Raw genomic sequence first — 14182 nt, 5'->3', positions numbered from 1 at the left:
CCAGTCTCCACTCAGCCCACCCCTCCCCAGGCCCTGGCTCAAGGGAAGCTGTCGTCGTCATCCTCCGCCATCTCCTTGGCAAACTCCAAGTCCTGCTGCTCCCGCTCACGCCGTTCCTGTGAGGAGAGGGGCTGAGGGCTCCACCAAGGCAGGGGCTGCCCTGCTCTCCAGGTCCCTCCCTGCTTCCCTTTTGAAAAGGTCCACCCTTGATTCTTGCTCACCTCTGCAGACTCCAGGTCCTTGTTGTAGGATTTGGGGGGAAAGCGCATGGCCTGAAAATGGCAGGTGAAGAAAGAGAAGCAGACATCACTGAGCCTTCACATGTCCCAGACACCAAGGTCTGAACACAATGGGCCATGGTTTCCCTCCTATCTAGGCTGGAAGTGGTCACCCATCCATCATCCATCCATCCATCATCCATCCATCCATCATCCATCCATCCATCATCCATCCATCCATCCATCCATCATCCATCCATCCATCATCTATCATCCATCCACCATCCATCAATCATCCATCCATCATCCATCCATCCATCATCCATCCATCCATCATCCATCCATCATCCATCCATCATCCATCCATCCATCATCCATCCATCCATCATCCATCCATCATCCATCCATCCATCCATCATCCATCCATCCATCCTATCAATCATCCATCCATCCATCATCCATCCATCATCCATCCATCCATCATCCATCCATCATCCATCCATCCATCATCCATCCATCCATCATCCATCCACCCATCATCCATCCATCCATCCTATCCATCATCCATCCATCATCCATCCATCCATTATCCATCCATCCATCCATCCATCATCCATCCATCCATCCTATCAATCATCCATCCATCCATCATCCATCCATCATCCATCCATCCATCATCCATCCATCATCCATCCATCCATCATCCATCCATCCATCATCCATCCACCCATCATCCATCCATCCATCCTATCCATCATCCATCCATCATCCATCCATCCATTATCCATCCATCCATCCATCATCCATCCATCCATCCATCCATCCATCCATCCATCCATCCATCCATCATCCATCCATCCATTATCCATCCATCCATCCATCCATCCATCCATCCATCCATCCATCCATCCATCCATCCAAAGGCAGGACCTCTCTGCACAGCCCTGGGAGTCCTGGAATTCACTAGGCTGACTGGGCTGTCCTTGAACTCACTGAGATCCACCTGCCTCCACCCTGAGGGCTGAGACTAAAGGCATGCACCAGCATCACACTCGTTTAGAAGCAGATTCTGACACTGCCAGATGTTAACAGTGAGGACAGAAAGAGCTGGATCTCGAAGAGCCTCACATGTCTACAGTGAGCTTTGCCAGATTTAAGGAAGACAGCACTACCCTGGCTCCTGGGGGAAGGAAGACGACCAGGAGGGAGCAGCAGCACCAAACTCAGTGATCAGGCGGAGAAGGGCTTAATCTCCTGCGGAACTAAAGGCCATCTCTCTCACTTCACACAGGCGAGCCTGGCCAAGCGCTCACTTCAGTCTCAGCAATTCCTGATGCAGGCCAGCCAGGGAGCAATTCACATGTCACACAGGTAGAGAGACTCAGGAGAGGGGACTGTGCAAACTTGCCACCCTGCTTGCTCCCTCTTGGTGACATTCCTGCCATGCTACGGGGGAAGGCACTACAGTCTTGCTGGCCAGGGTATGGAGCCTTGGCCGAGTCCTGTGTCCCTGTGCCCACTGCTCACCTTGACGGACATGTTGTGGATGTCCAGGCAGAAGGAGATGCGCTGGTGGAAAGCCAGCTGAGGTTCCCGGGTGGAGTAGATGTCAATCATCTCTTTGGATTGGACGTATCCCTTCTCATGATTGATGCTGGCCTCAATCACACCATCCCGGATAGCCTGTGGGCTCCCAAAGGGAGGAAAGGTCACCTCCTGTCAGACTCATGCTGGTCAGCTCCTCTGCCCCAACACGCATGCCAGACCCAGTCTGCACCCTGGCAAGCTGCTCTGCTACGGTTACTGGCGTTTCCTGATGAGACTGGGTTCCTGCTGGGTCTCTGGCAAGTTCCCTCCTACTCCCGCCCCCTCTAACAGGCAGGAAGGTCACAACCTTGGCCACTGCAAACCCCACCTTGGCGACAATGAACTCTGCATCTTCTGGGCTGTCCAGCTGCAGCTTCTGGGCGATGTCCGCCAGGGAGATACGGGAATAGGACAGGCTGATCATACGCACACCTGGGAGGGGGAACAGTGATGGTCTCAAGGACATGGACAGGTCACCACCCACCGACCCATGAGGCTGCCTGTGTGAGAAAGAAAAGCGTCTGCATCCTGGTCAGACCCAAACCCATACCTGTCTTAATCACATTGTGTCGCAGTCGGATAATTAGGGTGTAGGTCCCATCTGTTTGAAACTTCTCCCCAAACTGATCCAGGACTTGGTTGAACTTGGCAAGATTTCCTGTCCTAACAGCTGTGTGGGGACAGGAGTGGTTTATTGATGTAAATGGACACACACATCAGACCACAGAGCAGGGTTCTGGGAGATCAGCCTTACCTTGGGTGAGAAGGAAGTAGGGCATGAGAGAGCGCTTTAGGGAGGGCTGACGGAACTGCAGGCGGTCTGGGATCTCCCCCAGCAGCAGCTCCACCACAATCAGAAGCTTGTGCACCTGCACAGGGTACGACATGGAGCACAGTGGGCAGGGCGCACAGACACGGGAAAGGGAAAAACAGTGAATGGGCTGTGATCTCAGGCATACGGAGGACGAGGGAGGCAGGCTGGGATGCACACACAGTTAGCAGGCACAAACGACACAGAAACTAAACACAGGAAAAGGGAGACTCAGCAGTTAAGGTTTGCAGAGGACAGGAGTTTAGTCTCCAGAACACACACGACAGCTCACAACTGCCTGCAACTGCAGCTCAAGCAGGTCTGACACCCTCTTTGTGGGAAACCACACACCCATGGCACACACTGGCAGACAGACACCCACACATTTAAACAAAAGTAGATCTTGAAGAAAATAAGGTCTGGGTGGTGGTGGCACACACCCTTAATCCTAGCACTTGGGAAGCAGAGGCAGGCAGATCTCTGTGAGTTTGAGGCCAGCCTAGCTACATAGTGAGTTCTAGGACACCCTAGGCTTTGGACACACACACACACACACACACACACACACACACACACACACACACACCAAAAAGTAAGAGAGTAAAGAAATTATAGGCTGGAGTGGCTTCCTGAGTGCCTAGGTGTACAGCTATGTGTCCCCGCCATGACCAGCTATAACTATTTTAATAAGCTTTGGGGGTGCGGGGGGACACACCACCCCACACAAGTCCCTCCTTAAACACACACATTCCCCTTCCATCATCCCAAGCTTCCTCATCACTCAACACTGGCCAAGACCCTGGACCAACTCTGCTTCATTCTGCCCCAGATACTCCTGTAAGGAAACTTGCCCCCTTACGTCTTATTTGAGATACGGGACTCACCCCATGGAGATGCACCAGCATGTGTCACACTATTTCTTTATCTGTGTCTGCAGTGTTTTTTGTTGTTCTGGACAGAGTCTTACACTATGTAGCCCAGGCTGGCCTCTACTTGCTACCTTGCTGTGTCAGCCTCTCAACTACATGGATTACTGGGTGCCACCACTCCTGCTGCTTAGTGACTTTTAAAACCAAGTTGGCCCACTCTGAGCTTCTGAACAGAAATCCCACGCTCTCCAGCCCTCTGATTCGTCACTGAGCATGCTCACCCACCCTGACAAGGGAGCAATGGAGGCTGATACCAGGCTGAGGCAGGCACATAGGCTAGGGCCCCTCAGCTTCATGGTTAGGAGACTTTCTAAGTCTCCTGGTCATAGACAACACTCATCCAGACAGACACTGAGGGGACAAGGAAAAGCCAGAACTTGTCCAGGCAGGCCAGGGCCATGCCAGAAGAACTGGTCAGTGCTGGGACTCAGGAACACGCCAGGCTCATCTGAACACAAGGGGCAGGGGCGCTGGAGCAGCCTCAGCACATAGGGGTCAAGACGCTCCGGCTCCATGGCAGGGAAGCAGACCTTAGGGTAGCCGACAAGCACGAGGGGGCACAGGTGAACCGTGGCCTACCGTCTGTTTGAAGCCAACTGCTGTGTGCTGTGGTGCCTTTCGAAGGGCATTGGTCATCGTTCTCCGGGCTTCAGAGTACTCCAGTTGGATAGCCTTGATTCGCCCTGGGGTGCAGGAGAGGAGAGTGGGTCAAAAGAGGGGTGTGACCCACCATGACCCGCTACCCCTCTTTGGGCAAACGCTGTGCTTCAGAATGCTGTCATCTCTCACTGGCCTGATGATTTGCATATTATCCCATGTGCAGTCTAGATTGTGCTCATCGGCCCAAGCTGTTAGCTGGTCCCTCACGGGCCTATCTGAGTGAGGACCGTCTCTACCAAATGGACCAACCCCGACCAGTCCGCACCACGGAGCCTGAGCCATCCCTGCTTTGTGGGTGGGGACCCCTGCTTACCTGTGTAGTAGAGGTACCTGGCCCACTCATTGTTGTTAGCCTGTTCGGGGAACACAGACTTGGACACTAGCTTCTCAGCCTGGTCATACAAGCTGTAATGTAGGTAATTCCGAAGCAAAAGGTTCAAAAGGGTAGCCTGTCCGTCAGCATCGTGCCGGAGGGTGGCTGTCCGGAGCCGGGCATGCAAGAAGCTGTGAGAGGGAAAGGCAGAGGGACGTCAAACTCTTAAACCAAGGTCAGGCTTGGTGTTCACACCGTTAATCCCGGCACCTGGGAGGCAGAGGCAGGAAAGCCTCTGTGAGTGTAAGGATAGCCTGGTCCACAAAGAGTGGCCAGCCAAGGGGACATAGTGATCCTGCCCCCAAAATAAACAAACTAAAGTGTGGTGTGGCACACCTTTAATCCTAGTACCCAGGAAGCAGAGGTAGATGGGCCCCTGTGAGTCTGAGGCCAGCCTTGTCTACTTGTTAGTCCTAGGACAGCCAGAGTTACAGAGAGACCCTGTCTCAAAACAAACAATAAAAGACCCAAACACAACTCTGAGCTTCCTAACCAACATTCGTTATGGTCTGGCGCTGTTCTAGAGAGGACAAAACTTGTGCTTAGGCTAAAAAATGTGGCTTAGGCAGGGCAGGCAGCAGCAGAAGCCAGGAGGACATCAGGGGAAGCGGGGCAGGGATGCAGGAGGAAAGAATGGTGGCCTTGCTTCCCCTTGTGCTTTGGGTGTGAGCCTGAGCCTTGAGCAGCCGGGCTGTCTCTCTAGCCTGGTTCTCTCTTTACATCAGGTTTATGTCCGCACACAAGAGCCACAGTGTGTATACAGGACACTGTGCAAGGGTTGTCCTCGCAGTCCGCAGCCCAGCCTACGTCCTAGGGTTCGAACTCAGGTCCTCAAACTCAGCAGCAGTGTCTTTACCTGCTGAGCCATCAACAGGCCCTGGACGTAAGGGCAGGGTCAGGGGTGCAGGGTCAGGGGTGCAGGGTCAGGGTCAGGGGTGCAGGGTCAGGGGTGCAGGGTCAGGGTCAGGGGTACAGGGGCAGGGTCAGGGGTGCAGGGTCAGGGGTGCAGGGTCAGGGGTGCAGGGTCAGGGGTGCAGGGGCAGGGCTAGGGATGGGAGTGGCAGTAGCAGGTTTTGAACAGAAGGCCAAAATATTCTTAGCTCTCCTTCCAGCTCTAATTCACCTACAATTCTCTCTTCCTGTGGGGTGACAGAAAGAGCCAGGGACAGCTCTTTAGAGCCCAGCGCCTAGCCCACTGTTTACCCAGAGCTGCCACTCCTGCAGCTCAGGGCTTGTTGCCTATCACCCTTGTTCCTTGCGGGGCCTGGGGTGGACTGACCTGAACACTCATTAGGCTCAGGTGGTTCAGTGCTTAGTCACCAGGAGGGGCACGACTAGAAGGTGTGGCCTTGTTGGAGGAAGTATGTCATGGAGGTTTCAAAAGCCCACGACAGCCCCAGACCCCTCAGCTAAGGACGCAGCTCCTCGCTATTGCTCCAGCCTGCACATGTCGCCATGGTAATGTTGGCAAGCCCCCAGTGACATGTTTATCTTCATAAGGAGACCTGGTGATGGTGTCTCTTCACAGCAACAGAACAGTGACTGACATAGACCCTTACACACACACCAGTTCCTCTCTCTCTCCAGACCCACACCTCTGCAGAAGGGATGACCAGGCCTCTGACACCATGGAGACCTTGAGGACCCGTACCTGCGCACCACATCCAGCTTGTCCAGGAACTCGTAGACCCGGGCGTGGTAATAGTAACACTTTGCAGCTACGAGGTCCAGGGCTCGGCGGTTCTGAGTGCTGATCTTCTGCATCAGGTCGTCAGAGATTTTCTGTGCCTGGCAAGGGTCGGGAGGCAAAAGAGAACAAACTGTAAGTCCCCCAAAAGTCACAGAGGAATATCATAAGCCACAACTCTGTCCCTAGGTGTGTATCCAAGAGACGTGGAAACACCTGCACGCAAAGGCCTACAGACGAACGCTCAAATCCCAGGATTTCTTGGTAGCTGAAGAAAGCATAAATAACCACGGTGGTGCCACAGGCCTGTGACCCTGTTCTTGGGAGGATGAGGAGGGAAGATCCAGAGGGCTGGGCCAGAGTGAGACAAGGTCGAAAAAAACAAACAAAACTAAACAAAAAAATAGTGACAATAAACAAAGTAAGAATATTCATTAGAATATTAGCCAGTTATAAAAATGTGAAAGCAGCAAGTCTCAGGCCAGCTTGGGTCATACAGTAAAACACTGAAACAAAACAAAACAACAACAGGCCAAGCCCAGAACTAGCACCCATGACATCCTAGGCTCCACCTTCAGTTAAACAACAACGCAGAACGGCATGCCCACTGGCCCATGCTACCCCATCACCCGTGCATAATCTTTAAACTCTGTATTAAGTGCAAGGGTTGAATCTTCCAAAGAGACAGCAATCAACCTGGTGGTTTGTGGGTAAATTGTGGCAAATGACCGACGGCAAGCTTGGTGTTTGTGCTAGAACAAGGACATGTCCTTGGAATGAGTGCTGATGGCTACATAACCTTCTGTGATATACAGGAAACCCAGCTGTATTCAGTAAAAAATAAATTGTACCTAGAAAAGACAGTGTGGTGAAAAAGAACAAAACAGCAGGAGAGAGGCTCCTGTCTTTGCTTGGTTTTTTTGAGACAGGGTTTCTCAGTGTAGCCTTGGCTGTCCCAGAAATCGCTTTGTAGACCAGGCTGGCCTGGAACTCAGAGATTCACCTGCCTCTACCAGTGCCGGGACTAAAGGCATGCGCCACAACTGCCCAGCAGGACCTGTCATTTCTGCATGTCCTGTAGTTAACCGTCAAGCAAGATGGCCCACTCTGGCGAGAGGCAGAGTAGGGTAAGCATCCACTGTCCCTTACTGGACATGCTTCAGGCCAGAGGGGAGAGTTTTCATTTTATTTTTTTCTTACTTGTATGAGTGTTTTGCCAGAATTATGTCAAGTGCACTACATGCCTGCTTGGTGCTTATACTAGGAGAGAATGTTGGATGCCCTGGAGCTGGAGTTATGGCCCTGAGCTGCCACATGGGTGCAGGGATCAAACCTGGGTCCTCTGCAACAGCAGCCAGTGCTCCTAACAGCTGACCCACCTCTCCAAGCTCACAGAGTTGGCTTTTTAAAAATATAACTTTGAGGGGGGAGGGGATTTGTGGAGGGAAAACCAGGAAGCGGGATAACACTTGAAATGCAAATAAAATAACCAATAAAAAAGATATAATTTTGAAAAATCACTACTGTTATCTGTATATGCTTGTGCCCTATATTACTATGACTGTGGCAGCTTCCCAAGCTCTGGGATTAAAGGCAGGTGCCATCACTGCCCGGCTGTCTTGCAGGTCTATGAAAGTTTATTGTGTGCATATCTGAGACATGATCTCAGTATGCAGCCCCGGCTGGTCTTGAATTTGTATTCTGTCCCAGCCTCTGAGCTATGCGGTCGCAGGTGCGCACCACCACGCTGGCTTGGGAAGATGGGAGGCAAAAGAGTCCACAGTGATCCCTCTACTTCTTCACCCCAGATAATCTCCTCCAGAGCCCCTGGGGCTTGCTAGTCAGTCCCACTGCATCCTGGGTACCTCTTTGTAGCGCTTGCTGTTCATCAGGAAGATGACCATGAGCAGCTGGAGATAGGCTTCCACCTCAGGCAGGAGGGGCGCCGACGCAGCTTTTCCTGTGCGAGGACGGAACTGTAGGTCGGCCTCTGTGTCCATGGGCTGGGGGAGGACAGAGCAATCAACATGAGTTTACTGGGCACTCTTGGGTGTGTCCTAATACACAGAGAGTCTGCCTGATGCTGAGGATACAAAATTAACACAGTCCTTTTCCTGGAGTGCCAAGACGCTAATGACAGAATACAATAACAATGATTTCAATAGTTTCACAGAAGTCGTCTTGACTTAAGGATGAAGCCACCACACTCAAGATCACTGCAAATCCTATCAGACACCCCTGAACCTAGCCCCACTCACTTCTTCTAGGAAGGGTAGCAAGAAATCTCGAGTGGCGTTATTGGAGGTGAAGAAGCCATGCACGGCCTTATACAGAACATAGTGGTTGAGGCGTCGTGACGTGGATGGCAGCATCCGCAGTGCCCTCAGCACGAACCGAGGCTCCTTGCCGGAAACAGCCTTCTCTAGCTGTCTCACATGCTCTTTGATGTCTGCAGAGGACCAGAGAGAAAAAGATGTTACCTGCAATTCCTCAGGTTTCTCCAGCACTCTGAGGAACATTTCCACAGAGTGTCTTACCAAGGGGTAGCTTGGGCATTTACTCCTCCCAGCCCAATAGGGCTAACCAATACTTAGGGATGCGGCACACCAATTTTCAGACATAACCAGCAAACAAGGAGAAAGCTGGCTGGGCAGGGGACAGGGTAGAGGATAGCAGAAAGGCCTAGAAAAGTTGAGAGGCAAAGTAGAAGAAACACGGGGAGAGTCACTAGAGCTTAAAACATGGACTTTGTAAATAATGGAGAAATCTCAGAGACAGACACACTGGAAATGTAACTACAAAAAAGACTTCTGAAAAGAAACGTGGAACAATATGACCAGATTCACATCTCATTTCACAAAGAATTGATGTAACTGGGTGAGAGAAATTACTGCTATAACTTCAAAACAAAAGTGGGCGTGCGCATAACCAGGGACAGCAAAGCGCTGAGAGACAGAAATGTACTTCAGTAGCATTCAAAGATCTGAAACGGAAACATTTTATACTAGTAAATTAGCAATATTTATTGCTAATAATAAACAGTAGGGAAAATAACCTTTATACTGTAGATCAGATTTTAGGACAACATAAAAGACTTTAGAACTGGGGCCTGCGGAGATGGCTCAGTGGTTAAGAGCACTAGCTGCTCTGTGCAGAGGTCCCACTCCCAGCACCCACATGGTGGCTCACACCTGTCCCTAACTACAGTTCCAGAGGATCAGATGACCTCTTCTGGCCTTTGTGGACACTACACACGTTTACAACCACGAAGCTAAAATACTCACACTCGTATACACACAAATTTAAATTTAGATGTGTTTACCCTTTTTGACTTAGGTATATAAATTCCTGGAAGCTACATTTAAGTAATTACAAAAGTAGATTAAAAACCTTGGAATAGTGATGACTCCAAAACTACTTAAAAAAAACTTTAAATGTGCAGCAATTAAGAGAATGCAATTAACTGACCGTCTCTTGGTTACATTTCCCACTTAACAATGGGTAATAGTAATTATTACAGTTACAGCGACTATGTGTGGAGGGCTCACCATGCATTTATACCATGTTCACAATAACCCAAGGAAACAGCGAATGCGATTAACTCACCTGCACAAGCAAGGTAACAGATTCTGGAGTTTAAAATCTCCATCACTATACTAAGTAGTCAACAAATGCCTCTTGAATAAATTGACCCCTATGTTTATGGACGTATTAAATGAAGACAAAAAAAAAGACAATATCTTTACATACTAATACCCTGATCCAAACTATGTACTTGAGTGATTTCAATTATGGAACAGTTTGAAAGTACACAGGGAAACATGTTAACCCTAGTCGAAATTTTCTCCCTGTTATTTTAAAATTCTCACCTGTTCCAAAATTTCTACAGTGAATACAAACCACGATGAAATGTTTACCACATGCACACACACTCAGGCGCTGCCGAGTGACATCTCTTGCCACTGGCAACTTTTATTTCAGGTACGAAGACCTTTACTGTATACAGACCTTGTTGCCAACTTTAGAATGGAGTTGATGCGGTCCATACCTACATCTTCAAAAGTACCACTCAGGGCATAACATGGCCTATCTCCATGTTTTAAAGTAGTTTCTCATGCAGTTGAAAGAAGGAGACAGACACAGAAAGGCAGACAGAGAGAGAAGAACGAGCTACAGAAGACCCCCTCACTCCCGACGTCTCACCGCACCCAATTCAAACATGGACAAGATATACCAAGTGGAAAAAGCAAAACAGCAACTTAAACGGGACAAGGGGACAATAGGAACCTGAGAATGGGCCTCTGGAAGAAAGAAGATGAGGATGGTGTTGGTTTATAGTAGTTGGGGTCACAGGTAAGCATTATAAACTAAAAAACAAAGGGGTGGGGAGGTTGATTCAGAAGTAAAAGTGTATATGTGCTTGAACTCTTTAGGAAAGGAGGGGTAAGAACTTTGAGAGAGAGAAAAGGTGCACCGGGACAGTTTAGATGCTTCAATTACAGAAGTAAGGAATACAAGGTAGAAATGGCTCTCCGAGGGAGTTTACTAAAGGAGGCTAGAGCTACAGAACCTTTTCTGTTTTTTTTAACTCTTAAGCTAAGGGGCCAATGTAATGTTACCCTGGCTTCTTTAGACACAAATACAGATGCTGATTTCTACATATCAATAACAGGCGCTAGAATCGGTCGGATGGAGTAGATCAGTGGGAAGGACTGAAGAAAAAACTCAGCGAAACTAAAATGCAACCCCAGATGAGGCGAGGGAGTGTGAGGAGAACAGTCCGCAGACTGGAGAACTGGTTCGGTCATGGGCTGGGGTCCAGAGAGTCAGTGTGGTTGAACGGGCACTTCTGACCCCAGCCCCACTGACCAAACACACGGAACCGAGGTAGGTGGAGGTTACGCAGAGGTCCCAGGGAGAAGTCGAATCACCGTGGCCGCTGTCACCAGTGATCGCGGCACGACCCCGACCTGGGATCCCGTACCTTCTAAGGTGACAGTGTCCAACTCTCGCTGGGAGTGCTCGGTCGCAGCTGCCTTGCCGTCTCCTTCCCCCGCGGAGCCGCTCCCAGCTGCTGCCTCCTCTTTCATCTCCACATCCTGGGGGGCCGGCGGCGGCGGTTCTTGTTCCCCTCCCGGCGGCGGCTTTGCCTTGTCGGCGCCTCGGCGCCGCGCCGAGCCCTCCTGCTTCATGGAGCCCGGGGTTGCGGCCTAGTCCGGGGACCGAAGCAGGGGCCTCGCGTAAACCCTCACACCAGAGACCAGGCACAGAGCCGGGCCTGCACACCAGCGCGGGCTCGCGTCGGGCCGCACGATGACCGAGCAGCTGCAAACTCCTTCCCGGCGCTGGGGCTTCTGGGAAATGCCAGGTAGGACAAGCAGATGGCCGAGTCCAGGAAGGGAAAAGAAATCAACAGCCGAGGTGCAAGATGAAGGCGGATCTTCTAGGAAGTGGGAGGAGTCTGCAGGAATCGATGAAGACGGATCTTCTAGGAAGTGGAAGGAGCCTACAGGAATTTGTGGGCCTTGAGAGTGGTGATTTTATCTTCCTCTCGAGTGCATATCTTCGAATGTCCGCGAGAGGTCCCTTTAGACTTCAAACTGGGTTACAACAGACGCTAAGACGTAAGTAGGTAGGACCTATCAGAGCGCAGATGAGGATGACGTCATGAGTTGCCGGGCGGTCTCCCCCCTGTCAAACTCTCCCAGTTTTCACGGGTCAGGTCCCCAATGAAATCCGCCAGGCTCGTGCTCTCAACGCCCGCCAGATGCTTCCAGCACCAGAAAGAAAAGTAGCCTGTGGAGGTGTAGTTAGGCTGTTGGGCTTACGATAAACTGAGCTCAACCCCTAGGGCATCCGAACTTCCTTGTCAAATTTTTTGGCTAGTTTTGAATTTAAGACATACCATCTCTGTAGCTTGGGAGTGTGGGGTAGTGTGTATTTGTGTAGAATTAGTCAAATGTAATAAGAGGAGTCCACGTTGTATACTGCTCAGGGCCAGTACATATAGGACTGTTGAAACACCCAACAGGCCCAGCGTGATGGTGCACACCTTTTATCCCAGCACTCAGGAAGCAGAGACAGGTGGGTTTCTGTGAGTTTGAGGCTCAACCTGGTTTACAGAGTGAGTTCCAGGACAAACAGGGATACACAGGGAAACTGTTTCTCGAAAAATCAAGCAAGCAAGCAAGCAAGCAAGCAAGCAAGCAAGCAAGCAAGCAAGCAAGCAGACAAACACCAGCTCAGGAATGTAATGGAGGGCCACACAACTTTAATCTCAGCACTAAGGAGGCAGATCTCTGAGTTCAAGGTCAGCCTGGTCTACCTAGCAAGTTCCAGGACAGACAGAACTACATAAAAAGACTCTGTCTCAAAAAAAAAAAAAGTTGAGTGGTGAGATGACTAAAGGTTGGAGTAAAGGTGCTTGCTGCCAAGTATGAAGACACAAGTTTGATCCGTGGATCCCATAGTAGAAGGAGAGACCTGAGTCCCACATGGTTTTCTCTGACCTCACAAGCGTGCTAAAGTGTGTGTTCTCATTCTCCCTTCCCCATAACTGCTTTGTTTTGTTTTTTAAACATAAGCTTCTTTAAAAAAAAAGATTTATTTATTATATATAAGTACACTGTAGCTGTTTTCAGACACACCAGAAGAGGCTATCAGATCCCATTACAGATGGTTGTGGATGCTGGGATTTGAACTCAGGACCTCTGGAAGAGCAGTCAGTGCTCTTAACCACTGAGCCATCTCTCCAGCTCTTGTTTCATTTTTTTTTTTTTTTTGTTCTTTTTTTTTTTTTGAGCTGGGGACCAAACCCAGGGCCTTGCGCTTGCTAGGCAAGCGCTCTACCATTGAGCTAAATCCCCAACCCCGTTTCATTTTTTTAAAACAAGGTTTTTCCGTATTGCCCTGGATGTCCTGAAACTCACTCTGACTCTTGGCTTCTTCAGCCCTTTGTCTGCCTGTAAGATGCCATGCTTCCCACCATGATAATGGACTGAACCTCTGAAACTGTAAGCCCCAATAAATGTTTGCCTTGGTCATGGTGTCTCTTCACAGCAATAAAGCCCTAACTGAGACAGTACTATACCCCGTCAGGCACGATGTTCCCCTCCAGTAACCCCAGCACTTAGGCCCAGAGAACTATTAGTTAGAGGTCAGCCTAGGCTATGGTGTGAGAGCATGCTGCTCTCTCCAAAGCTCAAAACAACCTGGAAATAAGATGAGTCCATAGATAAAGATGCTGCCAAAAGCCTGAGGACCCACCAGTTCTGTTCCTGGAAATCAGGTAAAGGTGGAAGAAAGTTGTCTACTGACCTCCACAAGGGGGCTGTGGCATGTGACAACAACATTTCACTGTCACCATCACAGCATCACCAGCAGCAGCACCACCACCACCATCTTCACCATCAGCATCAGCATCACCACCACCACTATCATCACCATCACCACCATCTTTTCTAAATGGAGACAACAGGGGTTGATGGATGTGTCACAGAGACCTTTAGAGAAAGTCGACAGTCTGCATTCTGTTCTCCAGTGCACTGAGGGGACGAAGGGTGAGGGCAGAGCCTCAGCGGCAGAGGCTCCAGGGAGCAATTTTTTTTTTTGTTTTTTTTCCAGAGCTGGGAACCGAACCCAGGGCCTTGTGCTTGCTAGGCAAGCGCTCTACCACTGAGCTAAATCCACAACACCCCCCCCTTTTTTTTTTAAATTTTATTTTATGTGCATGGGTGTTTTGCTTGCATGTGTGTCTGTGTGAGAGTGCTGAATCCCCTGGAACTGGAGTTAGACAGTTGTGAGCTGCCATGTAGGTGTTGGGAGTTGAACCTGTGTCCTCTGGAAGAGTGGTCAGTGATCTTAACCACTGAGCCATCTCTCCAGCCCTGCATATCTTTACAAAATTACATTTATTTA

At 50.0% G+C, this 14182-nt stretch overlaps 1 protein-coding gene and 1 long non-coding RNA gene across 2 annotated transcripts in view; one reads left to right on the top strand and one right to left on the bottom strand.

Annotated features, from left to right (window-relative positions):
- Psmd3 (proteasome 26S subunit, non-ATPase 3) overlaps positions 1–11601 on the bottom strand; it is an 11947-nt gene extending 346 nt beyond the window's left edge. The window contains exons 1-12 of the mRNA NM_001008281.1: positions 11250–11601; positions 8524–8714; positions 8131–8268; positions 6230–6366; positions 4519–4709; positions 4125–4228; positions 2560–2674; positions 2356–2475; positions 2134–2237; positions 1746–1901; positions 222–272; positions 1–116 (exon numbers count right to left, since the gene is read on the bottom strand). The exon at positions 1–116 is cut by the window's left edge and continues 346 nt beyond it. Of these exons, the coding sequence (NP_001008282.1) occupies positions 39–116; positions 222–272; positions 1746–1901; positions 2134–2237; positions 2356–2475; positions 2560–2674; positions 4125–4228; positions 4519–4709; positions 6230–6366; positions 8131–8268; positions 8524–8714; positions 11250–11457 (1593 nt within the window). The 5' untranslated portion in view covers positions 11458–11601 and the 3' untranslated portion in view covers positions 1–38. The remainder of the gene's footprint in view (positions 117–221; positions 273–1745; positions 1902–2133; positions 2238–2355; positions 2476–2559; positions 2675–4124; positions 4229–4518; positions 4710–6229; positions 6367–8130; positions 8269–8523; positions 8715–11249) is intronic.
- Positions 11602–11717: 116 nt separating this feature from the next.
- Positions 11718–14182, top strand: part of LOC148003097 (uncharacterized) — a 24074-nt gene continuing 21609 nt past the window's right edge. The window contains exon 1 of the long non-coding RNA XR_015632075.1: positions 11718–11889. This is a non-coding gene — a long non-coding RNA (uncharacterized LOC148003097). The remainder of the gene's footprint in view (positions 11890–14182) is intronic.

This window comes from Rattus norvegicus, chromosome 10 (assembly GCF_021556685.1).
Source record: "Rattus norvegicus strain SHRSP/BbbUtx chromosome 10, alternate assembly SHRSP_T2T, whole genome shotgun sequence".
In the NCBI taxonomy this organism is placed as follows: domain Eukaryota; kingdom Metazoa; phylum Chordata; class Mammalia; order Rodentia; family Muridae; genus Rattus; species Rattus norvegicus.
This window is presented reverse-complemented; position numbering and strand designations above follow the sequence as displayed.